Source organism: Gobio gobio, assembly GCF_949357685.1.
Source record: "Gobio gobio genome assembly, chromosome: 17".
Taxonomy (NCBI): domain Eukaryota; kingdom Metazoa; phylum Chordata; class Actinopteri; order Cypriniformes; family Gobionidae; genus Gobio; species Gobio gobio.
This window is the reverse complement of record NC_137110.1, coordinates 7,413,120-7,439,404: the sequence shown is the minus strand read 5'-3', so window position 1 is coordinate 7,439,404 and position 26,285 is coordinate 7,413,120. Positions and strand designations below refer to the sequence as shown.

The 26,285-nt window shown below is 37.1% G+C and overlaps 1 protein-coding gene across 6 annotated transcripts; it reads right to left on the bottom strand.

Annotated features, from left to right (window-relative positions):
- Positions 1–534: 534 nt before the first annotated feature.
- On the bottom strand, positions 535–19,283 carry apcdd1l (adenomatosis polyposis coli down-regulated 1-like). Of its 6 annotated transcripts, XM_079840289.1 has the most exons (6): positions 19,080–19,264; positions 18,907–18,994; positions 10,594–10,677; positions 7,627–7,810; positions 3,562–4,090; positions 535–2,209 (listed from the first exon to the last, which is right to left on the bottom strand). In XM_079840289.1, the coding sequence occupies exons 2-6, from the start codon at positions 18,965–18,967 to the stop codon at positions 1,439–1,441; spliced, it is 1,629 nt and encodes a 542-aa protein (XP_079696415.1). In that variant the 5' UTR covers positions 18,968–18,994; positions 19,080–19,264; the 3' UTR covers positions 535–1,438. The 6 variants fall into 6 exon arrangements, with proteins under 6 accessions (XP_079696415.1, XP_079696418.1, XP_079696414.1 ...); XM_079840292.1 differs by lacking the exon at positions 10,594–10,677 and having other exon boundaries at positions 19,080–19,283; XM_079840288.1 differs by having other exon boundaries at positions 18,907–19,264.
- Between the last annotated feature and the right edge of the window lie 7,002 nt (positions 19,284–26,285).

Below are 26,285 nucleotides of genomic sequence, written 5' to 3'. Positions count from 1 at the left end.
CTACTGTAAAACCATATAAACCAATAAATAAGGATCTCTTTTTAACAATATTATATTTATTTATTGATTTATATGTTTTTTTGGAAACAATGGCTACTATGGTAAATTTTTGTGAGGGTTGTGTCAAAACAATAACAATCAATATAATGCATGCACTTTGATGTTTGACAGATTTTTTGAAGATTGCCTCCAGAATAAGGAATCACTCCACTCTGTAAAAACAGAAACTTGCACGCTCTGCTAAACTAAGGCTGAATGAGTTGAACACTTCCTGTTCTTCCAAATAAACAGGGAGAGATTTGTACGCAGAGTTCTGAGAACTTATGCTTCAGATATTGGCGAGCGTGAGCATAATGTGGAAGCCATATGACAGGTCTGTTCAAATGTCTTGCACATGTATTCAACATTGGATGTGAATTGAACCATTGTGCAAGAGCTCAGCAAATGTGCATATACGTTTGTACTATAAATGTAGATCTGTGCAAACATATCAATGTTCAATATAAAAAAATAAACATCCATCGTGTTTCTTATCAAAATTACTTTAATGGTGGCAATAAATATGTTCACCCTCACCATTATTGGAAGATTAAAGCTAAATAAAATGGCAAAAATGAGCTACATCGCCTTGTCTTGAAGACAAGGGCCTAATGTTGAAATAATAGGTTACACTTTATTTTAAGGTGTCATTGTTACACTGTAATGCTAAGCAACTACATGTACTTACTATAGGGTTAGGTTTAGGGTTAGTTGCATGTAATTATGCATAATTTAACTGTATGTAACATGTAACAATGATACTGTAAAATAAAGTGTTACCAAATAATACAGTTAATGCCAAATTTAGTCCATATATGCATAACCAGATATTGGAAAATCTTCTTTCTTCATTCCCAGACAAATGGGAATCTGGATGTCCATCTATATCTCCCATGTCTCAAAGCTGAAGTGTGTAATTTCTGCACCAAACAGAATAATGATTGTTTTCAAACAGGTTCCCAAAACTCTCCCATTGGTCGGTCGCTCGGATAGTCCCGTCCAAAATCGCGATATTAGTTGTACACTGGTAAGTATTTGAAGGTTCGTTTAACTGTTCATCTTTGTTAACTTGCTGGAATGTTGGTAAATGCATTTTCTACAGAAGAACAATCATACTTTCTCAATAGATATTTGTTTATCTGTAGTTCTTATCAAAATATAAAACAACACCCCAAATGACAGACAGTAAAAATGTATGTTGATATACTAAATGATTAAAAGGAGGTTTCTATGTACATGTTTGCTTTATGAAAATCTCTTTAGATCAAAAAAGTCATATTTCAGAGCATTTGCAGCCAGCATTTTGCTATAGCACCGAACTGACCGATCCTCAGATTGTGCTATGCCCGCCATAAATGGGTCAGAATTTGAACAGTGAACGTGAATGGCACGTCGCATTTTAGAAACGATGAATATTCCAGCACCATGCATTTAGAACGGACAGCAGAATCAATGAAGAGTGCAGTGCATTAGCAGAGCTTGTCTTTGGTCCCGTTGAATGATCCCTGTAGGAACTGTAGTGTGGCTCCACCCCGACCCTTGTGCTGCATCGCACCATTGGTGTCTGAAAGGATGTTGGCCTTTTTGCAGGTCGATCCGGGCTGGATCCATCCGTGGGCCTTTCCCCATTGAACAACAGGGGACGCCCTTTATGATCCACCCCCATCTTAAACAGCTCATACTCTTTGTGCGGAAGTCGTATCCCCAATGCTTCGCAACCATCCGTCCAGGTGATGTCTTGCTCGACACCCACCTCCCACCTGCCCGCCTGTCCACATCTTCCATTTTGCGTTGAATTCAACTCCCGCAACAATGCACGGTCAAACACAATTGCTTTTGCCCGTGTCACCTTGAAGACGAGCTCCGTGCCCCCACGTACTTTAACGGACTGGCCTAGTTTAGCATAATGACCTGATGCCAACAATGTAAAGATGGGATGGCGGCACATTGGGTCAGAGTAATGTTGGTAGGAGCCCTCCCAAGTGCGTTGCTCCTCGTTGAAAACAAAACGCCGGGTAAGGAAGAGGACGGATGGACGGGACTCGCAGCGTTGGCTCACCCAGTTTCCATTTAGATCCAGAGGGATGGAGGGGGATGGGGGAAGAATGGGTGGATGCTGTTCAGAGGCACGGTATACCAGGGCGCACACTGGGCATGGGTGGATGTGGTGCTAAGAGAGAAAACAAGGATTTTGTTCATTGTATAGTATCTATTGTCAGTGGGAATTTAAAAAAAAAAAGACATTATGTTCATTCAGCAAGAATGGGGGAGTAATGATGCTGAAATTAGATGCTTACTTTTTAAAATAGAAAACCGTTTAAATTGTAACAATATTTCACAGTATTGCTGTGTTTGCCTTGGTGAGGCTTCTTTCAAAAATATCAAAAAAATCTTACCAACCCTAAACATTTTAACCGTATATAAACTATATACGTATACAAGCATCTTCATATTTCTGTAGATTATTTTTAGCCATACTTTGCTTGTTTTACATGAACTGTAGTGCTAGGCAAATATGCAGCCCTGTTATACTCTTACGCTAGTCTGGTGGCACAACATGATATACTTATAGCCAGTAATAAGTTTGAATATGGACATAATTTGAAAGATTTTAAACAGTTTGAGCAAAAATACTCTAGTCTTAAAGTGATAGTTTACCCAAAAATTACAAGACCGTTCAATTCACATGTATTCATTTAACGCCACTTTTATCTCAGATTTCATAAAAAATATCAGTAACACTTTAGTTTATGGTCCAATTCTCACTATTAACTAGCTGCCTTAATCCTACCCAATACCTAAACTTAACAACTACCTAACTAACTATTATTATTTAGGTGTTTATTAGGGCAAAAGTTGTGATTAATAGTGAGAATTGGACCCTAATCTAAAGTGTGACCAAACTATCTTGTTTTTCAAAGATTAAAGGGTTAGTTCACCCAAAAATGAAAATTATGTCATTAATTACTTACCCTCATGTCGTTCGACACCCGTCAGACTGATTCAGCGTTATGAATCAGTGAGCCGAATGATGATTCGGATCGCGTGTCAAACCGCCAAACTGCTGAAATTTGGCGATCCAAACCGATGATTCGACTCGCTGATTCATAACGCTTCGAAGCTTCATGAGGCCGTGTTTTGAAATCGTCATCACTATGTAAGTCGTTATTTAGGGTTTTTTTGCGCACAAAAACTATTGTCGCCGATTCATAAAGTTATTTTAGAACCGCTGCAGTGAGACGGACTTTGTAACGACGTCTTTAGTACTTTTTAAGGGTCTTGAGAGTGTAACGTGCCATTGAGCCAATGGAGGCCTTTCAGAGCCATCAGATTTCAACTAAAATATCTTCATTTCTGTTCCGAAGATGAACGGAGGTCTTAAGGGTGTCGAACGACATGAGGGTAAGTAATTAATGACAGAATTTTCATTTTTGGGTGAACTAACCCTTTAACCAAAGATTTATGGGTTTTGGAACATTATGAGGGTGAGTAAATGATGACAGAATTTTCCATTTCTCTCACCATGGCATTCTGTAGAGGCTCCTGATAACCAGTGGGTCTATGGTGCACCCTTTCTTTCCAGTCTGTGTGCACGTCCCCTAAGAACAGCTCCTGAGCCGGCCTGCTGTGAGAATGGTGATGGGTCTCCACCCTCAGCAACTCCAGTTCCATCATGGAGAACCCAAGTGCACCCAGACAGTCTTTCTCTGCTTTGGCATTGAAGAGTTCATAGAAGCGATGAGGCACCAGGTGTCCTCCAGCTTTGAGCCCCAGACAGGACGAGGGTAGGCGGGTCGCGAGATGATAGATGGCCTTCTGGCTGTGAATGATCATCCCTACTTTATGGAGGTGGTGCTCGGCTTCAGTGGCTCCGCGGGTGATCCATGAGGCCTGGCGTAGCCGCAGTTTACCCCTGATCACAAGAGAGTAGGTTGGGATGTGGCAGTCACTGTCAGAGTAGTAGTGCTGGAGGGCCCTGAAGAGACGTGTGGGGCTTTGGTGAAATGTGTATGATCGAGTGAGGAATTCTGGACCGGGTCGCACTTCACATCTGAGAAGAAAAATAACAAATATAGTCAAGAAGTTAGTCAATATGGCAATTGCAAACAATTTTACTTCCATAATCTGATGCATTTCCAAGTGAAAAGTGATATTTAATTAGACCAAATGTAAGACGGGACATGATTTTTAGTATTTATTGTAAAATTAAGTACAATTTAATACTCTTTGTTTTGCCAGATTATTGCAACATTAAATATCATCTGATAGTTTTACATTTATACATACAGTATATTGTTGCATATATTCAGCAAGGGTGTTTTAAATTGGTCAAAAGTGACAGTAAAGACTTTCACATTGCTACAAAAAATGTATACCTCAAATAAATTCTGTTTATTGAAACTTTATATACATCAAAGGATGTTAAAGACATGTATCACAACTTTCACAAAAATATTAAGCAGTGCAGCAATATTGATTATAATACTGTTTTTTGAGCACCAAGGGCCAGATTTTCTAAACAGTGCAAATTAGTGTGAGTGCTAGGGTGGCCATTTCCATAACACCAAAAAGGAGGACACTTTGTGGCATTTCGTTAGGCAAGAATAATTGCATAGGACTCTGGTGTACTCGCAACTACAATACAATTTTGTCCATCAAACCGGTATCCAGGTATCATGATACAGTGATTCTGAAATAGCTTACTCTATTCATTACCAGACCATTTGATCTACAATATATCTTGATGTAGACCTATGTGTAAGAGGCAAAAAAGTGTTTGTTCACAGTATTTGTATTTATTCAAGACAATGTGATGTCTGTTTCAAAAACTGACCACTGAGAGGAACCTGTCTTGCAAAGTGCACACTACCTGAAAACATAACATTTCTGGACTTATGAAAATAAAAGAAATACATAAATAAACAAATAATCTGGGACAGTGCAAGAAAACATAACATTTCACAGCGAGACAGTGTGCAAAATCCATGAAAAACATCTCTACTGCCTTTTGATATAAATGTGTGCTCTTTTGTCCATTCCGGATTAAATGAGGTCTGACGTTTCGGCATGTTTATGTTATGATATGACGTAGCCAGCACATGGACGTGGAGGCTTGTTTACGCTTTTAACCAATGATATATCCGATACTTATTTGACACCGCTTTCAGCCAATCGTTTGTTTGACCAGAGATCTTACGGCATTAGACGCTATGCTGCTGCGTCCCAATAAAGATTCTAGAGCGGGGATTTTTTAGGCTGATTCAGCGCAACTCCAAAAAGGAGGACAAATTAGTGTCCTGCTTCCAGCACCCTTTCTAGGAGAGGGCGAAGCTTCAAGAGCTCTTGTTAGCAGCTCCAATTACCAGAGTCGGAAATTGACGGAGAGACTCAAGAAGTGACAACATGTAGAATGAGACAGGACATTTCTTAATGGTTAGTTGATGAATTTATGTAGCTGATGTGGAGTTAACTATCTTCAAGTCATTGATTAGCATGTTCTGTCTTGATAATTTATAAATCGCTCGTGTGGGAACTGTTGTAAGATACACAGAGCCAGAGAATATATGCTGCATGATGATAGAACAGGTATAGTTTAGTTTAATTACGGTTCTAACAACAAGTTGCTTGACTTAAAGCTGCACTATGTAACTTTTCCGTCCACTAGAGGTCGCCTGTTCAAAACAAAGGTGTAGTTTGATGACGCTACGTTTGAGCACAGAATCTTAGGACATGTGGTCTTCACCTCACAGCCGGTGGAAAAGAGTCAGGAAAGGACTCGGGTAGAAATCATGTTCATAGATGCGATTATTAACATCAGGGCTTAAAAACGGGAAAAAATATCAATCGGTTCACTCCGAGCAGAATCGATATTTTAACGTTTCCGTTTTTGCGTTCCTCAATAAAAATTACTGTTCCGAAAACGGTATGATTTGAAAACATACCGGTTAATAACGTTATTTTAATTTAGCCTATACTTTAAACAAATATGTATAAATAGATTTATTTTCACTCAATAATAATATAACGCATGGTAATTAAACTTGAATATTTATTTCATAACATTTTTAAAACCACAACAGAAATACATGCATTAATTACAAAGCATAAACAGCGGACCTGTTTTAATGGAGCGTTAGACAATCTAAAGTGGCCTCTTATGCCTAATTCTTTTCAGAAGAGTGATAACATTCTTTGTAACGTTACATAACTTTTTTTCAACACGACTTGTTTTAAAAAATGTATAAATAAAGAATAAATAAACTGGATAACCATTAACGCACCGTCAACTGCTAATTTCAAAGCAAACACTGCGCAACACGTCCTTGCATCACATAATCAAATTCAGTCAGCTAATAAAGCTTGATCATTTAATGCAATATAACATACCATTTAATACGAAGCATCAACCGTCTATATAGAAAACATTGACCAGTCCTGTATTGGCAATCTGAAAGACTATAGGAAAAATGTTTGATAGATGCTATAGCCTACTTGGATAGGCTTCAACGGAATCCATAAACTAGCCTAAATCAGTCTATTTGAGTTTAAAGTCCGTACTGCTTATTTAAACGTTCGAAAAGAATGTCCTCCAATACCTGCACATTCATTGTAGACCTTAGCGGGCAAAGAAATTTACTTGAGGCATGAAAAAGCGGGCTCTATACTGACAGTAGATTCATAGATGATGGTGCGCGGGCATTTCACTCACGCTTGATCCGTCAAGGTCACACGCTGTACTACTCAATTCATGATTGGTCACTGCCAAATTAAAATATTAAAAGAACGATAAAATAACGTTATTAACCGGTTAATGGTCATTTCAAATTAACGTTTCTGTTCAGAACGATTCAATTTGATTTTGATTTCGTTTTCGTTTTTGTTCCTCTTAAAATTTTGTTTGTTTCCGGTTTTCGTTTTCATTCCTTGAACCGGTTCGGAGCCCTGATTTAACATTACTGTAGTCTGAAGCAGAGCAGGACCGAGTGTTGTGGAGCTGAGCAAGGCCACAGGAGCGATTGAAGAGCAGGACTGTTATTATGGCATAGTCGCTGGCGGGACTTTTATTATGACACAGTCGCAAAAAAATGAGGTAACGCAGCTCTGTTTATCATATTAGATATATCTGAGTGTGTTGAAAAGGAAGTTATGACGTTTGCTCGGCGGCTGCTATGACACTTGTTCACACTGCAGTGAGAGTAAAGCGTTTCTGCAAAATAAAACCGGAAACCGAGGGAACGAAGATATGACGCAATCGACAGGCGACTCCCTCACACGCATAGCTCACACGTCCCGGTTCCTTGATTAAAATAGCAATTTCTTACGATTTACAAATAGTTGGAAACATTTGGGATATTTTAAGTACTCAACTGAGCAAAATATATAACACTGGCCTAGTGGTTTTTGGATATTTTACTGAAAAAATGTGACAGTTCACCTTTAACTACTTAACTTCTCAGCAGTGATATGCATGCGCCGATGAATCATTCATAACAAGACGAGGATTTCGTTTTAAGAATGTAATTTGGATCTAATTTGAATTTATGTTGACTTTAAAAGTAGAAAAGTCTTTCTAGAGGGGTCTCTTACCTGCTTGACACCCAGTGGCCCTCCAGTTTGGGTGGTATGGTGGCTGTGATTCTTGCTTCATTCTGTAGGTGGCGTAGCTGAACCTGGCACTGTGGCTCCCAAAACAGTCTCGTGCTGAGGTTGGCATGGGGTACGAAGGGGCCGGTGGGCACTTCCCACAACTTACTGCCCATCACACACAAAACTGAGGAGAGATGGAATATATTGTGTGTGTGTTAATGCAGATATTGCATTGTTATATCCGCCTGCATGCAAGCTTAGTTTATATCAAAGAATACAATTTATGCGTTTCACTTTCAATGGCAACACTATCAATGCTAAAATGAATCTGCAGCAGTCAGGTGGTACAACTAGAGCTCTTCAAGTTGTTTACAGTCATTATTATTGTAATGTTATGTGCTTTGTGACATGAGGAAGTCTAACACCGTCTCTTGTTTGCTCCCTGCTGTGTGTGTGTTCATGTGTTTTGAAGGAGGCGTGGCTTTGGAGATGCTCTGAAGGGAGGGTGGGATCTCATGCTTTCAAAGCTAGCTCGCTATTGTTAGCCTCACTGAAAATGATCTATCCTATCTTTAAATTGTTTGCTGGTCATAAGTTTTAAAGGATTAGTTCACTTCAAAATGAAAATTTCCTGATAATTTACTAAGATGTTCATGTCTTTCTTTCTTCAGTCGAAAATATTTGTTTTCGGGCGAATAAATTGTGACAGGCGAACGATTGTGGTTAAAAAGTATATACTTTTTTTCTTTCTTTTTTTTTTTGGAAATGGCCGATTTAGCGTTTTGCTAGATAAGACCCTATTCCTCTGCTGGGATAGTGCAGAGCCCTTTTAATCACTTCAAATCCCTTTGAAACTGCATTGATTTGGACCTTCTACATTTTGGTTACCATTGAAATACATTATATGGAGAAAAATCCTGAAATGTTTTCCTCAAAAAACTTAAATTCTTTTCCACTGAAGAAAGAAAGACCTGAATATCTTGGATGGCATTGGGGTGAGTAAATTATCAGGAATTTTAATTTTGAAGTGAACTAATCCTTTAAGTCCTAATTAACATCTATGTGGATTGTTGTCGCTTGTAAGAGTTGCCAATATATTAAATCCAAAAGGCTTCACTGAAATCGTTCCAAGGTCTAAGTTGGCAATAATGTGCTGATCTCTTTTCATGACTCTGTAGCCACATTTCCGAATAAATTAAGCCTGTAAAAAACCTCAGACACTTCAAAAAGCTTTGGTACCTCCAGCAATAAAAAACTCCAAGAGGAGCATTTTCACTTCATGGTCTTTTACGGTCTATAAACAGGATTCTGCTGAACTGGAAGTGGTTGAAGGATTTTGCATTTCTGTAATTTTCCGTGTAATGAAACGTGATGAGGTCTATTAGAGCCATATATAGAACCCAATCCTGCTCTGACCACGATTTGCGGTCAGGGGCAGGGGGCCAGAGGTTTGGCATGTCACTTCAATCAGACACCATCTTCAAGGGAATGGGAAGGGATATGTGGCGCTGGCCAATGCAAACAACAATTTTTGACAATTTTTTTAAAACAGACAGAAAAGCAAACATGGTTCCAGCTCGTGAGGAGTGAGATTAGTCAACATAGCACTGGGCATCTTTGTTTGATCTGTAAATCTCCTCGCCACAGAGCTGTCCTTGAGGAAGAACTGTAGATATATGGTTCAGTAAACCTGATTAGCAGAGGGAGAGTTTGGGAAGTTGCATGCTGGGAAGTGCTTCTCTGTACACAGACTCAAAAATGTGCGCTCTATCAAACTTCATCCAAAGAGGAAGGGTGGGAGGAGAGAAACTGTTTATTAGGGACCTCATTTACTCCTGTGCCAAATGTCAAATAATTATTACAGGTCCAAGTCACATTTCACCCCAAAATCAACCGAAACTTAAGATGTTTTAGTTTATTGCATTGTGACATTATTTTCTATGACAATTAAGCACATTTTCACCAAAAACTATAAGCCATGCACAAAAACGTATTATAATAGTAATAAACACAGTTCAAACATTTGTGGATGGTAATATTTATATGCTCACCAAGGCTGCATTTATTTGATTAAAAATAATAATATTAATTACTGCAATTTAAAATAACTCTAAAATATCATTTATTACTGTGGAGGCAAAGCTGAATTTTCAGCATCATTACTCCAGCCTTCAATGTCACATGATCCTTTAGAAATAATTCTAATGTGATGATTTGCTGCTTTAGAAACCTTTCTTATCATTATCAATGTTGAAATCAGTTGTGCTTTAAGCACCTTTTTCTGGATTTGGGGTAAAATATGAACTGTACAATTATTATATAACCTTAACCATCTTCTAGTGAAAAATAATATACCAAAATGTATTTGAAATTCATTTATTTTAATGCTAACTAGTATACTACAGATACATTTACATATTAATGTACTTAATATAAATACCCTCCAAGTGTTGGTTTACTGAATTCTGGTCTGCTAAATTGGAACAACTAATTTTGCACTTTAGTTATCCGGAAATAGTGCTGAGGTCCAACTAAAAATATACGAATCAAACACCCACTGCTATGATTGGATAACAGTTTTGCATAATAATGAGTTTCAGCTCCCCCGTCTGTACACATGGGAATTGTTTAAAAAACTTCCAATGTAGAGAAACGGCAATCAGAATCCGCCCACATGGCTCGCAAAATGTCTTTATCAAACAAACACAATTATTTATCTCTCATCCACCCGCAGTTAATGAATATTATTTTTTATTACTTGGCCCGCCCGATCAGTGGATATATCTGCGAACCGCACATCACTAACACACACACACACACACACACACACAAGCCAAGCATGTGCGTCAGCAAAACTTCACTGCAGACAAATCAGCATGTTCAAAACTTCCGCAACATAATCAGTAGATATCAAACGATCTGTAACAATGCAATACTATCACATATAAAAAAATATGTTTTACTCACATAAGTGTTGCACTGTTCCTGTCGGATCCAATATAGAAGGCACAGCATTGTGTTTTAATCTCAATATGTCTGCAAACGATTCTGCTGTGAAATTAAGCAAACAAACGTGCAACGTCTTCCCCACGTGAGCTGGATCTTCATTAAAAATAAAGTTCAACCACACATTCCCAATATTAGAATCCGAAGGAAGCTTATTCAGCGACTGTGTTCTTCCACAACCAGGCCCAGCGCAATATCTTGCTCTCTTCGGCATGTTTATTGCTCAGTATCGTGATCCGTTTAGGTCCGTTTATGATCCGTTGAGGCGGCGTTTCACCACACTCAGACGTCACGGGTTGGCATATTCTGAGATCTCTCGTTTGCTGTGCCTGGTGTCAATAAAATCTTTTCTTTGACTAACAAGGAAGTTCCGAAACGTACAGGATATTCTTATATCAAGATAAACTTTTATATATCAAAGGCTGAATGAAAAGTTGATTTCTCAATTCATGACCCCTTTAAGTATATTTGATTGTGCTCAAGTGGAACTATTTTAAGTATACTTTAGGTACACTTTTAACATCTTGCATTTAAAGATTGATATTATACAGAGATCATACTAACATTACTAATAGTGATATTAACACATTTTAGGCTTAATATTAAAAAATGTGCATTGTGCAATAAAGAAGTACTGCAAATAAAGTTGAATTATAATATTTATATAAGTAAGTCTATGATATGCCAGTAAATATGTTAATGTAGTATACTTAGTATGAAATAAACATTTTAAAGACATTTTGGTATTTTTTTTTTTTTCTTTGATTTGTAATAGTTTATTAATCAGTCAGATGGAACTTATAATCAAATAAAGCCTGCTCTCTGAAAAGCACAAAACAGAAAAGCTTTTATTCCCATTTGTGTAGCCCTAAATTTCTCTGATTGCATAATTACAGAGCATTTATTGAGAATGTCAGGCTGCATGGGTCTCTAGTTGTTTGCTCCCTAAAGGAGGGAATTATTTCCTTATGCTGTTTGGGAGAGATCCAGGCTCTGCTGATTTTCCAGTGTGAAAGAAGACTTGTTACTCATGATCACAATAATGTGATAATGTTAGAGTTAACGTGCTCTGTAGATGGTTCAACAGCTTCTGATCAAGACATTACACAGACAGTTTAGATAGCTTCTGGGCTTTTCACACACTTGAAATGGTTAATCCAAGGTCATTTTCAAATCTGCAGCTCTGGAAAAAATTAAGAGACGACTTAACATTGAGAAATTTGTATTTTATAACATTTTAAATTGTAATACTTTACTATGGGTAGTCATATTTTAAAGGGGTCCTATAATGCCCCTTTTTTTACAAGATAAGTCTCTGATGTCCCCATAGTGTGTATGGGAAATACCCCACATATTTTTTTATAACATGTTAAAATTGTCACTTTTTGAGGGTGAGCAGTGTGTCCCTTTAAATGCAAATGAGCTGCTGCTCCCACACCCCTTTCTAGAAGAGGGCGGACCTTCAAGAGCTCGTTTTAGCAGCTCAGATTAGCAGACACACTGAAAATGGCAGAAACTGTTCAGCGTTTTATGTTCAAACTGGATTCGGACAATGATGGAGAGACTCAAGAAGAAGTGACAGCATGTAGAATATTGTCTTCTCAACATGGCCTTTGTTGCATGTTCCTGTGGGCAGGGTTTATGTAAATTTTAGGGTTAGTGATGTCCCTAACCCATGAAAAAGCTTGTTGTACAACAGCAATATTACACACTAACAGCAATATTACACACTAACTAAAGTTAAAAAAGTTAAATCATAATTAACCACCCCTTTAAGTTTCTAGAATAGGCTACAAAATATGAATCTCCAACACTCGTTCATGAGAGCACCAGGACACATGCGTATTGTTGTGTTGACACGAGCAGACATTGAGTGAACATATTTTGTAAATAAATTGGTAAATTATGTTTTTTGCGCAAGCATAGCACTCGCGTCACTTCATAAAATTGGGATTAAACCACTGGTGTCACATGGATTACTTTAATGATGTCCCTTTCTGGGGCTTTAAAGTGGTAGTTGCATAGCTGTCAATGGAGGGACATAAAGCTCTTACAAACATAAAGTAATTAATGACAGAAATGTTATTTTTGGGTGAACTTGCCCTTTAACCGCTGCTCTCGTCCTCAAAACTCATGAATATTAAATGAGGCAGTTTAGTTTATGATTGGTTGTCTGCGCAATACCGCTTCATAATCTTCAGCAGGACTACATAAAAAAAAAAAAACAAGTTAAAAAAAATTATTATTCCTAGTTTCCCATTCATTCCCATGTTTTAAAAGCCTAGCATTGCCGGATGTTTTACTGTTAGTATCGCGTCCCTCCTCATTTGCATAAATTTGAACTCGCCTCTTGTTGTATCGCCAACGGTCGCTTTTGCAAATGTAGCAAACAAATCACAAACTCTTTTTGGAAAATGACTGGCATTGGATCACTTTGAATTATATGGTGAGTGAATTATTGTATGTCTAAACGGCCCTTTAATTGATTAAAATGGGAGCGCACTCTCAGTGTATATCTATAGACTCTGTCTCGGTGTGAGGAGAAGATCGTATCTCATAATCTCACTCTCTGTCTCTTATCTTTCTTATCGTCCTCATATCTCTCCCTATGAATGGCACAGAAGCCCGTGTGTCGACAAAGCGGCAGTTCATCAGGTTGACCAGCAGAGGGGGCTGCGGTAGAATGTGTGTGTGGTCTCTTTGCTTACAGGCAATTCCCTTTAGTGTGAGCCAAAGTAAACTACCTGTCCTAATATTCCAACCATTCAACACCCCCAGACATACACACACTGGAGACATTGATTTATAGAAGAAGCGAGGCTAGCAAAAGTACCTCCGACTGGTTTCATGTGTTTGTTTTTATTTGTCATTTCAATTTGGGAGGCTTCTCTCTCACCCCTAATGCGTCATTACTGAAGAGTGGCCAAAAATAAAATAACCCTTCCTCTCTAGCACTATTCCTCCTGTCATTTGCCGTTGCCTATTTAAGATGGTGTGAATGAAAATGAGGCTGTGAGAGACACAATTTCAGTTGTTATCATCAGTTCAATAAAACATTGTCCTTGTTGCACGTGTTACACGTAGTTAGTAATAACGATACATTATGCATAATTAACTAGCCCTAAACCAAACGCTCGTCCTCTAACTCTGACCCTAGTAAGTACATGTAGTTAATAGTTTTTACTCAGTACTTATGTATAATTACACTGGGTAACACTTTACAATAAGGTTGCATTAGTTAATGCATTAGTTAACATGAACTAAGCATGAACAACACCTCTGTTCAGCATTAGTTCATCTTTGTTAACGTTAGTTCATAAAAATCCAGCTGTTCATGTTAGTTCACAGTGCATTAACTAATGTTAACAAGATTTTAATCGTGCATTAGTAAATGTTGAAATTAACATTAGCAAAGATAAATAAATGGTTTATAAGTGCAGTTCATAATTAGTTTATGTTAACTAATGTAGTTAACTAATGAACCTTATTGTAAAGTGTTACCTTATACTGTTGCATGGACACCTTTAAAATAAAGTGTAACAGAATATTATGGGACAAAGACTTAAAACAGTTTGAACGGACTGTACATATGACCTCATTTTCAGTCATAAAAACAAATGATATAATAAACATTTTGCATCCCGCTCAAGTACAAATTGAAACAAGAATGCTTTTGCAGTTCTGCTACTTGTAACCTCTCTCTGTCTCTCTGTGTGTGTGTGTGTGTGTGTGTGTGTGTGTGTGTGTGTGTGTGTGTGTGTGTGTGTGTGTGTGTGTGTGTGTGTGTGTGTGTGTGTGTGTGTGTGTGTGTGTGTGTGTGTGTGTGTGTGTGTGTGTGTGTGTGTGTGTGTGTGTGTGTGTGCGCCATGGTATTCTTTGAAGTAGGTGGAATCCAAAGGTCTGAGACCAACAGTGAAAATGCTTCTCTTTTGCAATCCTTTATCAATTGAAAATTAATTGTAATTTTTCGGCATAGTAATTTGAGTGAAAAAAATAAAGTCTGGTTAAGATCTTCATTGTCATCTGTACTAAAGTATGTACTAAATTCTCATTTTGTCCTTAATTTCCTTTTTTTAAAATCCTAAAAATTCATTTATTCCCAGGTTTAAGTGATCTTAGACTTTTGGATCATACTGTATACAATTCAAATAAAGTAATGATTCAGAACCATCTGATACCATCATCACTGTACTACAGTATGCGTGAAATGGCCTCTTTAACTGCCTTTGTGCCGCCCGCCGCCTCTCTCTCCCACCAGCCCCTGCTTTGATAACTGCTCCCTGATGAAAAAACTCCCATTTACACCTCATTTACTTTGGATAGAGCTCAGATTCCTCGCTTCCTCTCTCTCTGTCACACTCTTTTTGTCTGATGAAGTACAGTTACAGAAAGGTAAAGTTTCATATAGAGAGTAAAGTCTGCATGTGTGTGCATGCATATGTGCGCTAGGGGCAACAAAGGTGTGTGCACGCTTATGTTGATGTGCATATGAAAAGGGTAGGAGAATATATGTTTGTCTATTAATGTGTGCATGTCAGTGTGAATAAGATTTGTGCACAGAGCAGTTCAGAGGTCATCTATAGTGGGTGGGTGGGTGTGTTTCTTTTCCCCAGAATCCTTCTCATCACTCAACTTCCTTATAATTCTGCAGTATTGTTGTCTTTTCATGAACATTAAACCTGCTTAATCCAGCTATTGTTTTTATTTAGATAAGGGATTATGAGAACATTTCTCCCCCAAACCAACGGTTACCCGACGGGTTGACTCAACATCACTGTGACTTTAGTAAGTATTTGGATCTACATATTGCTTATAACCAAAAAAACAACTAGTTTTAGTTTTTAGGGTGATTGAGCATTCAATTATGGCACAAATTCAGTTAATCATATGAAATTCTGAACGAACACAATTTTCACTGTAGTTATCTGAACACAAGTGTAACTTCAGTATGTCATGCCACATCCCATCCTGATTAAAAGAAAAATATTCAATAATATCATATGCAAAGACTCACTTTGACATGTATTTGAAAATCTTTTTTTAACTATCAATATGTCAAAGGTGATTTTATACACTACTGTTCAAAAGTATGATTTTTTTATGCGCACAAAGGCTTCAAAACTGTCATATTATGAAATATTATTACAATTTAAAATAACTGTTTTCTATTTGAATATATTTAAAAATGCAATTTATTACTGTGATGCAAAACTGAATTTTCAGCATCATTACTTCAGTCTTCAGTGTCACATGATCCTTCAGAAATCGTTCTAATATGATGATTTAGAGCTTAATATTGTCAATGTTGAAAACGGTTGTGCTGCTTAATATTATCGCAAAACTATTATGCATCTTTGAAAGTTCAAAAGAACGGCATTTATTTGAAAGGCAAAAAATGTAACCTGCAATATGCCCTTTAAATAATATATTATTAATGAATAATTATTCATATTAATTATAGGAGGGAGTGTATACAGTTTTGGGAAGGTAATACTTTGGAAATGTAATAGGTTACAGATTTAGTTACCTTATTTAAAATGTAATAAGTAATGTAACTTATTACATTTGATTTAAATCATCACTTTGGAATAAAAGTATACATTTTTTTTTTTTTAATCTTACCGACCCCAACATTTTGAATGGTTTTGTATATCATACATATCATATATATGGGGTTATATTAGGTTATATTTTTGCATTTTCCAACCCGTTGCTGACTACACAGCACATCAGTTAACGTGACAGTCGGTTAGTAACTGCTCTGATCTTTCACTCCTACAATTGATTGATGGTTTTAAAGTGTCAAAGTCTCCCTAACAAGTACCGGGCCTCCTTTTAAATGGTTGACAGGCTTTCGATCATGTCTTCTGCTTATGAATATTACTCATGCATCTCAAAGCAGACTTTAAAAATAGTGGAATTGATGCAGAACAGCTGGAAGAATGACGGCGGTGATTCCAAGTAAATGCTGGAAAGCATTCATGCTTTTGTTTGTCAATGTTGAGGCATAAGTTCTTGTAAAATCACCTTGCGTTAAATACATTTCCCATTTAAATCAAAGCAAAGTGTCACATGCAGCCAACCACAATACAGCATTGCATTTAGTATCTGTGTTGGCAGATTATTCAAGCATATGGGCATGATATTAATCCTATTCGCGGGTCTAATTTAGCTGTTGGATGAAAAAAAGGCCATGTTTTTTAAGAAAAGAGAAAGTACAGACACATAAATGCACGCATACTGACCTCCGAGGTCATGGGTAACTGCCATGAGTCACTGGGGGGGCGGGTGTAATTGCGCCAGTCTTTCTCTCTCTCTCTCTCTCTCTCTCTCTCTCTCTCTCTCTCTCTGTCGTTCTGTAGGCGGCCTGATAGTGAGAACAGAAGCCTATTGCTTTCTTCATCACCCTAACCATCCCTGACTGAAAGGAACGAAAGCGTAGAAGAAAAACAGCCACTAAATGGCATACGAACAGAAGGGGTCGTTAATGGCGTTGGCCTGTTACTCTAATCATTATTTTAATGGTGGCATTAGTTCCACGGCTGTGATCTGCTTTCACAGGAAACAATGGCCTCCTCTACACCAGTGCTAACTGTAAAAGAGACCAGGGAGAAAAACGGGGGTCCGGGGCCCGTGGAGCAGACTGACAGGTGAAAAGAGCGGTGCATGGGGAAAGGTGAGAATAAGATCACAGCGTCGAGCCAAACTCTTTGCCATTTATATTAAGAGCTCCACCTGACTGACTCATTTTCCTGGAGAACAAGCCACATTTCTGCTACTTGTGCACTTTTAAAAATGAAAGTCATAACCTTATGCCATTGGAGAACGTCCTGAAACATTCACTATTTCTTAGAAAAACCATCACGGCGCTTTAAAGAAGCCATAAACCAGAATGATCTGAAGAGCCTATAAATGTAACATCAATAACTTGTTTCATCTCTAAAGAACTTTATGGACTACAGTGATAAATGGATGGTGCTGCAAAGAATGTGGGCTTCAAAAGTTTTTTTCAATTGAACCTTTTGCTGAAATTCTTATTCTGATTAAATCATTTGTAATGAACACTTTTGCGTTCAAAATAGAAGCATTGTGCACAAACGTCCCACCGACATCAACAATGCTATTAACAACAATGAATGACCTACATACAGTATTAAGTAGTTCAGAAAGGGTGTAAGCATGAGTTGTGTTTTATAAACACAGCAAGCTTTAAAGTTCCTGAAATCGGCAAGTTAAACCACTAGAGAGCTTTAAAAAAAAAAAGGCAGTATTTCTTCCATGAGTATATTCAATTTGGCGATTCAAGTTTAGTTTAGTCAAGGGTTTTATTAAGGTTAATTAAACCCCAAAACTTTAACCAAACCCTATCTTGAGAGCTCTTTGTCATACTTTAGATCCTAATTACACTTGTGAAATCCAGAGGCGAAAAAGAAAACTTTCTTGATACAGTTAGAAAATGCTCAGACTTGTTGGTCTCGATAATGAAGGTGTTTTGCTTGGCAGCTCTCATACTTTCACACATTAACAAAAAGTCATTCTTATGCTTAAGATTCTCATAGTTTATGATTATTTGCATTAATACCATAATACATGAGATTCATTCATTTAGATGTGTCATATAATTTAATTAGGTATATGTTTCTGATTTATAATGCCTGCTTGGATCTGTGATATATGATAATAGGCTGTACTATATGATGATAAAAAAAAAAAAAAGATTCTTCAGGTTCAGCAAAAAAACACTTTTGTTACCTATAGAGTCCTTTTGGCTATATCGTGTTCTTAAATTGCTATATGGTGCTTTTTAGATGAACAAAGTTAATGTTGTAGGCTGAGATAATCATATTTGGTTTCTTTACAATTCAGTCCTTGTTCTGAAGTCGTGCAGAACTGCACATTTTGGATGTCGCACTTATTTAACTAATCTGATTTATATCATCAGCTCATTAGTAAAAGCTCCAATACCTGAATTGGGTGTGTCAGATAAGGGAGACAATCAAAATGACCAGGATTGAGAATCACCGCTTTATAGCAAAAGATTGTTTTATAAAGAACTAGAGCGAGAGAGAAAAATAGTGGCATCACAATGTAATGGGGAACCAAAAGAGATGGATGAACAGATTAAGTATTACAATTCAAAAGTGCATATATCGGTCATGCACTTTCATGATTTGTCTTGCATAAAATAATTATTAGCACTTTGAATAGTGTCCTGAAATGGGTAAAACCATTTGCTTCAAATAGAAAAAGAGAGTATAAGACAATTTAACTAACCTTGCATGAGAAATACCATCCAAATTGTCTTCAAAAGGTGAATGAGTCTCCCCCCAGCCATGATCAGGTGCTTATACTCTCCAAATCACTTAATATAAAGAAAATAAAAAATTCTGGAAATGCTCCTCTCCTGGATAGTCACGTCAATGAGAGCGTTTCAGATAAGATATTACCAGTTATGCAGATTAATTTAATCCACTTTTGGTACGTTTCATCTTCTAACATGAAGTTTTCCATTCATGGTTTGAGTCCTTGACTGAGTTTGCAAGATTTCCTTTCTTGATGGTGCTTGAAAGTACGTCCCCTGTTGATTCTGTGCTCTCTTTGGTGATGTTAAACCTGTGTGGTGCTTGTAAGAGTCTGTCTTTGGGTTACTCAGCTGAGAGAGCTAGCGGAGCGAGTATCTGAGAGGGAGGGAGAGAGAGAGAGAGAAAAAAAAGAGGAGGGAACTTGCAACCTCCCAGCATTAACCCTCTGGGGAGCAGGGTAAGGTGCAAAAGGGCACAATCAAAGCCAGCAAGTTGAGAAACCTGCCCACAACATTAAATTAAACATAAATGTGTTCATCAAACACACACACACGCACACACACATATATATATATATATATATATATATATTTAAACAGTTTGACAGATGCAAAAGTTTCCTGCATTAACGTTGTAATGTTTTAAATATTTTCTCTGTTTACCTCATACACACATATAATATGGGCAGGTGTTAAAAAGCAATGGCACTGTGCCATCCAAGAAGAAAAGTCTTTTTATGTGCCATTTTATGTTCAGTGTGTTGAAATTCTAACTTGACAATGCCAGCCGCTATGGTTTTGAAATGCAATACAGCAGAGATAACACAGTGGAAGTATAATCCAACAAAATAAATCTGTTAATATATGACATATGACCTCAGATAGCATTAAAATACACTTTTAAAAAAAAGGTTCTATATGGCACCAAAAATGGTTCTTGGCTCCTAATCATAGGGGAACCTTTTTAACTGTTATATAGCACCAATTTTGGTGCTTCAGTGGTTCTTCAGCAGTTCTTCAGAGGTGCTATATAGCACCTTAGTCAAAGAACCGGTGAAGAACCTCTATAGAACCGCTGAAGTTTGGTGCTATATAGCACTTAAAAAGGTTCCCCTATGATTACGAGCCAAGAACCATTTTTGGTGCCATATAGAACCTTTTTTTTTAGAGTGTAGACCTATGTTTGTAAACAGCGATGACGTGTTTAGTGGGCGGAGCCTACCTGGTGGCAGAAAATGACAGTTCTGCAGTATCACTCTAAGCCATGTAATAAAACAATAAAAAGGCCATTTCGAGTTGATATCCTTTTCTTCTCACATTTCCGAGATTATCTCTCAATTCTAAGACGAAATATCAGAATTGCAAGATATTAACTCTACATTCTGTCATTTCCCCCTCAGAGCATTTGCAAGAAAAAAGTCAGAATTGTGAGATATATGTTTAAATGTTACCTACGCAGTATAACGTTATAGGTTTAAATATTATTTTATGCTGTAACTGTAAAGCTATTATGCCCCTATGAACTGCATATGTGAATATTACGTAGATCTGTTGTTTACATCAAATCCGTGCTTTAATAGTCGACTGATTATCGCAGATTTCAGGTTTCATCAGTCCAGTCTGTGAATTGCAACCTTAAATGTCTGCGTTTAGCTTCACAGAGCGTCTTTGACGACGGTACTCTATAAATATGAAGACAATCTTTTTTTGCATTCTGGCACAAGAAGACATTTTTCTCTTATTCTGTGGATTTTGCCCATTTTTTTTTTTTGCCCACAAGTTGTTCCCACTGTTTTTCTGCCACCTCAATGTGTGCGCTGCTGCAAATTACTCTAAATAAGGTATCTACTACTATAAAATATTCAATTTATTTAATGCATGTGAAGTTTATTAGTAGTAAAATATGATTACAAGTTTAGTCAGACATTAATGGTGTTTAACGTGTTGGTGAGAACCCCTTGAAACTGGCACTTTGTGTTTCAATGCTGCAGCCACTGCATGTTGAAGTGTTTATGACTTGGATTCTGTGTTATGTTCCTGAGAACAAGTTCAAGAGTTAACTTATATGTTCAGTTTTGGAAGTGCATAGAAAGGGGTGGATTAGAGTGTCTTTATGGGCTAGTTAAGGTCAATTTAAAAATCTTTTCACGTATGAACTGCCGCGTGAACTCATTAAGTCTTTATTCTGAATCTGAATTTTTGTTAAGCCATCTGTGATGTAATTTTTGGCTGCAGCCTCATGACTGTTTGTGACTGTTGTGTCATTCAATCATTCATTAAGTAATGTGTTTGTTGCAGTTAAGAAGTGACGAGTGAGAACAGAGTTGGACTGCGGACATAACCCTGAGGAGCGCCAGACCATGTTGCTGTGTTTCACCACTTGTGGTTTGCTGTGATGATAAAATCCTGTGTCTAATTGCCAGGCAAGCTGCACAAACTCAGTTCTTCACATTTCCAGAGTTTATTTGAGGAAATAATAGCTGAATTTCAGAATTGAAGGTAACGGTCGGTACAGCTCGTGTTTCATAAGGATCACCAGTGGTTTAGTAATGAGAGATGGCACGAATACACAGTTTGTTGTTATTTCAGCGCTTCGCAAAACAAATCGTAATAGTCATAGGTAATAAAATATGTTGAGATACGTTCTTCTATCCCAACTTAGTATGCCAAACCAAATTTAAACCCCTGAGAAGTGTCTCTGGTGCTGTCAAAACATTGTTCTTTTAGTCTGAACACCCTGAAAATGCAACATTGACTCAACCAATAGCATGAATTTGCCCAACCAATGGGAGACGGAAAATTGGGGAAACCTGTTTAAAAACAATCATTATTTTAGGAATTTTGTTTGGTATCACTACTGCCGCCAAATTACACCTTTACCTTTAAGCATTCATTACATCAGTTATATTTAGCTCTTTATATTCCCAAGACGTGGTTACATCGCCCTCCACAGGATCTGTTTGGTTTCCACACACATTTATAGGCATAATCTCTCTCTCTTGCTCTTTTTTCGGGCTGTCTTTCTGGCTTTCCCCTTCTATATAATGGTGGCAGCTTCCAATCTAACACACCCATGCACCCAAAACCACAAACAGCTCTCTAATCAAAACCATTTTTTTGTCTCGTTGCCTTCTTTGTCACACACTCTACACACAGATTTGATCTCACTGAGGTGCAAAGCTTTGGAAAACCACCACCCATTTCATTCTTTATCCCCCTTTCTCTCTTTCCCCTGAGGCCTGTGCAATCAGTCATCTGTTTGATCATGTGGAGATGTGGCTTTAGTGTGTGTGCTGGCTTGGTGCGTAATTCTGTCTCTGTGCTTTGAGATATGAAAGAGAGTATTCCCCCCCTCTTCCTCAGTTTAAACCAGAGATGCCGCAGCGGTTCCAAACCAGTGAAGGCAAACATGGCGGTCGTCCAAGCTGCAGGAGGTCCAGCCCAGCCCAGGTGGGCGAGAAGGGGGTCTGGCGCGGGACGAAAGCAGAATCGTGCCCCTGTGCATTAGATAAGATCCACGCTCTAATCATCACACATTCGCATCCCTGCATGCTATCAGGCAGATGGGTGACTGCAAATGCACACTTACACAAACACTTACTTTAAACGCATATGCACACTGATAAGTTTCCCAAGCATTTGTTATAATACGGAATCGTCCCATTTATAAAGTTGCACTCTGAAGTTGCACTAAAGAAAGAAATAGTAATTTGTTTCAAATCATAAACGCTCACATGAGATCTAATAAAGGCTGTTTTATTGTACACCGGGTTCACTTTTGCATGTGGAATAAATTAATCATGGTTGACTATGTGCATTCCCAGCAAGCAATATTGGGTTTAAAAGACAGCCCTGACGTCTAAGCTAAAACAAGGCAAAATTTGGGCTGTCAGTGAAAATTCAATAGACATTTAACTAGTCATCTAGAACATGAACATGCCAAAGAAATGAAACCAAACGCCTTGTAATCACTGATGACTTTGCTTATGATGGAATATCACACATCTCGCAAGTTATTTTGGCAAAAACGACATGTAACTAAAATCAAGGTTATTTTGGCTAGAAGTGGGTTACTCAGAGCCGGACTGCATTCGGGGCTATAGTTAACCGAGACGGTGAAATGACGGCTATTGCTTGGTGGGTTACAGCATTTTCCTATCTTGGACCCTTGGCATGGATTTAAAACAAGAGAAATTGGTGAATTTAAAGGCATCATAAAGACAGTGGTAACGAAGGCTTGTGATTGTTTTTTTTGAGAGGATACTATGTTCTAATATTTCTTTTTATTTTGTATTTGTTGTATTTTAACACGTTGTCTAACTGTATGGCTGCTACCTTGGCCAGGTCTCTCTTGTAAAAGAGATTTTAATCTCAATGAAACTTCCTGGTAAAATAAAGGTAAATAAAATAATACAGTGGCAATTTTCGTCAATCAAAGTGTCAATGTTCAAAATGGCAGATTAGAGTGAAAACAAAGCGCGATAGTTTTTTTTCGTTTATTAACCAATTAAAATGTCTAAAATACAAAGCACTTAAAAGATGGACTGTAACTTTGTTCCAGTGTTGTTTTAGAATAATTTCTATACTATTATAGTATTTAATAAAAATAATATATTTTGAATTAGCTTTCATTTTAATATTTTCAGTTTTTATTTTAGATATAGAATAGTTTGTGCATTTTTATTTTATTTATTAATTTTATATTTCCGTATCACCTTTTGTTTATGTCAGTTTTAGTCATTTTTGTATTTCTGCCTTTTTTAAATTTTGTGTTTTATATATAAAAAAAAAAATTATTTCAGAATTATTTCAATAGTTTTAGTTAACAATATTAACACTGCTCTGTTCATCGTGAATTATATGCATTTGCAATTCTCTAGTGTGGAAGCTATTGACACTTCAGTACGACTTTAAAATTGTTTTTTTTTTTTTTTTTTTAAAAGGATGCACTGAATGTGTATGTAGTTGAGCCAAAATCAGTGATTGGTGATTGCATCTGAAATGCATTTCAGCACTTAATTCAGTCAAGCTGTGAGTGTTTTTGTAGCTGCAGGCATCAGTCTTAAATGTATATGTCCCTTATTTTCCTAAAAAGAAACTGAAGTAACCAACTCTACACAAGAACTCACCCTAACACGTCCAGGACATTTAGACTATATATAGTGTGCCTAATGACTCGTAAATATCCTTGCATTACACCCGCAGTTGACTTATTGAATATTCAAACAAGCTGTGATTGTGGTTGAAACGGTTCGCTTTAGCGTGTTTGCTCTTTGGTTGTTAATTGAAATACTTGCGTCAACAGTTTGCTGCTCTGTCTATTTACATTTAATAGTGTCTATTTCTAGATGGAGAAGTTGCTCTGTGGGTGAATGTGGACCTCCTGCTGTGGACTCCCTCAGTGGTGGTCTGAGACAGAGGAGATTTCGCCTTTGCTCGTCTGATACGCCACTTTTAGTCTTTCTCCGTCTGCACTGATGTTTATCTGCATGTCTTTTTTCCATAATCAGAGCACAACAGATGCCCAAACAAGTCAGAGCAGAGCAACTTAAGAAGCATCCCGGAAATGTTGCCTCTCTTTCATCCAGAATTCCACACAGACATAGCCTGGGATATTTCAAATCCCATTCTGATGCCACATGGAAGATACATTAGCCAACTGACCTCTGACCCCTTGTGTGTTTCTTTGACTCTGTGTGTGTGCGAGGCACAAAAATAAACATTTGTATGCACAAACATGCGGAGCAACAGGCATTTAGACACGCACACAGTGGATCATTAGTGCAGTGCTGCCAGCAGGGCTCCGGTTATTCTTCCAGAGGTTAGTCTGACAACAGCTGCAGCTTTCAAAGGAGCCAGAAACTGAAATAAATAACAAATAATGATGCTGAGACATTTCACAAATTCCCCACGTTACTTTTGGCCTTTGACCCAGATTAATCCACATCCAAGCTAAATAACTAGTAAAGATTTGTAATGCTGCAGTGTTGTAAGTTAAGTTATGTGAGTTAAATAAGTAAGTTAATGATTTAAGTGGCTCCTAAGTATTTTTTTTGCCTACATTTGTGTAGTTCTTTAATGGGACTTAAACCCTCCATAGACAGTTTGACAATTTAGCAATTTAATGAACACTTTCAAGGTCCAGAAAGGTAGTAAAGACATAGTCCATGTGACTCCAGTGGAGACAAAATAATAATGACAAAAATAATGACTTTATTCAACAATTTCGTTCTGACCTGTGCCGATCGCCTACACTGTGTTTTTACTACTTTTCTGGGCCTTGAAAGTGTTAATTACGTTGCTGTCTATGTAGGGTTCAGCGAGCTCTTGGATTTCATCAAAAATAAAATCTTCATTTGTGTTCTTTACATGAACAAAGGTCTTACGGGTTTGGAACGACATGAGGGTCAAGAATTAATGACAGAATTTTCATTTTTGGGTGAACTAACCCTTTAACATTAACAATTTATTTAATTAAGGATGAACAATATATCTGTACCATATCAGTTATTGTCCGATATTTTCTGATGTATTAGAAATATTCTCAAGCAGCCGGTATTAGATAATTTGTTGTTAAATTTCTCTATTTTAATGTTTAGATTGCCTTTGCTGCCACAGCACACACAAGAGTTCATCTTTAAAAACAATAATTCTACAGTACTTTTAAATGCATATCTTATATATATATGTGTATATATATATATATATGTGATAGATTTTTAATATTGTTCATTAAAATGTTGTAATGTTGCTTTTAATCTAAAACAATTGATTTTACTTTGTAGTGTTATATTTTTTATATATATATATATTTTTATATTTAAACAAAATAGTGTACAATTTACTATCAATATTTTTTAATATTGGGCTTTTTTAACTGTTTATGGCCATAACATGAAAATAATTATTGGTCTTATTGGTGTCAACTTATTGTTACATCCCTAATTGCAATGAATTCATTGACAGCTATTTTTAATAAAACACAAAAAAAGTTTAAAAGCTTTTTTGTGTGCTTTATTAAAAATGTAGCTGTCAGTGAAATCATTATGTTTTCACTATCGTTTCAAGTTATTATAACACATCGCCATTAAGGAAATGATTATGACGCATTAGAGGTGATGGACATGTTTTCTGTAAGAACAAAGGATTTCTGTAATAATGTGGGATTAACGGAATGGAAAAATGGAAATGTTTTTGAAAGCTCTACTCACAACATATTTCTTGTCATGTTGGAGTTTCCTCACTTTGGCTCTTAAGACATTCCCCAAGTGAGAACACACGAAAAGTAAAACCCGAGATCCTTGACTTTATCATTAATCTCTGTAGATCTTGTGAGCAAACGCCTGGAAAA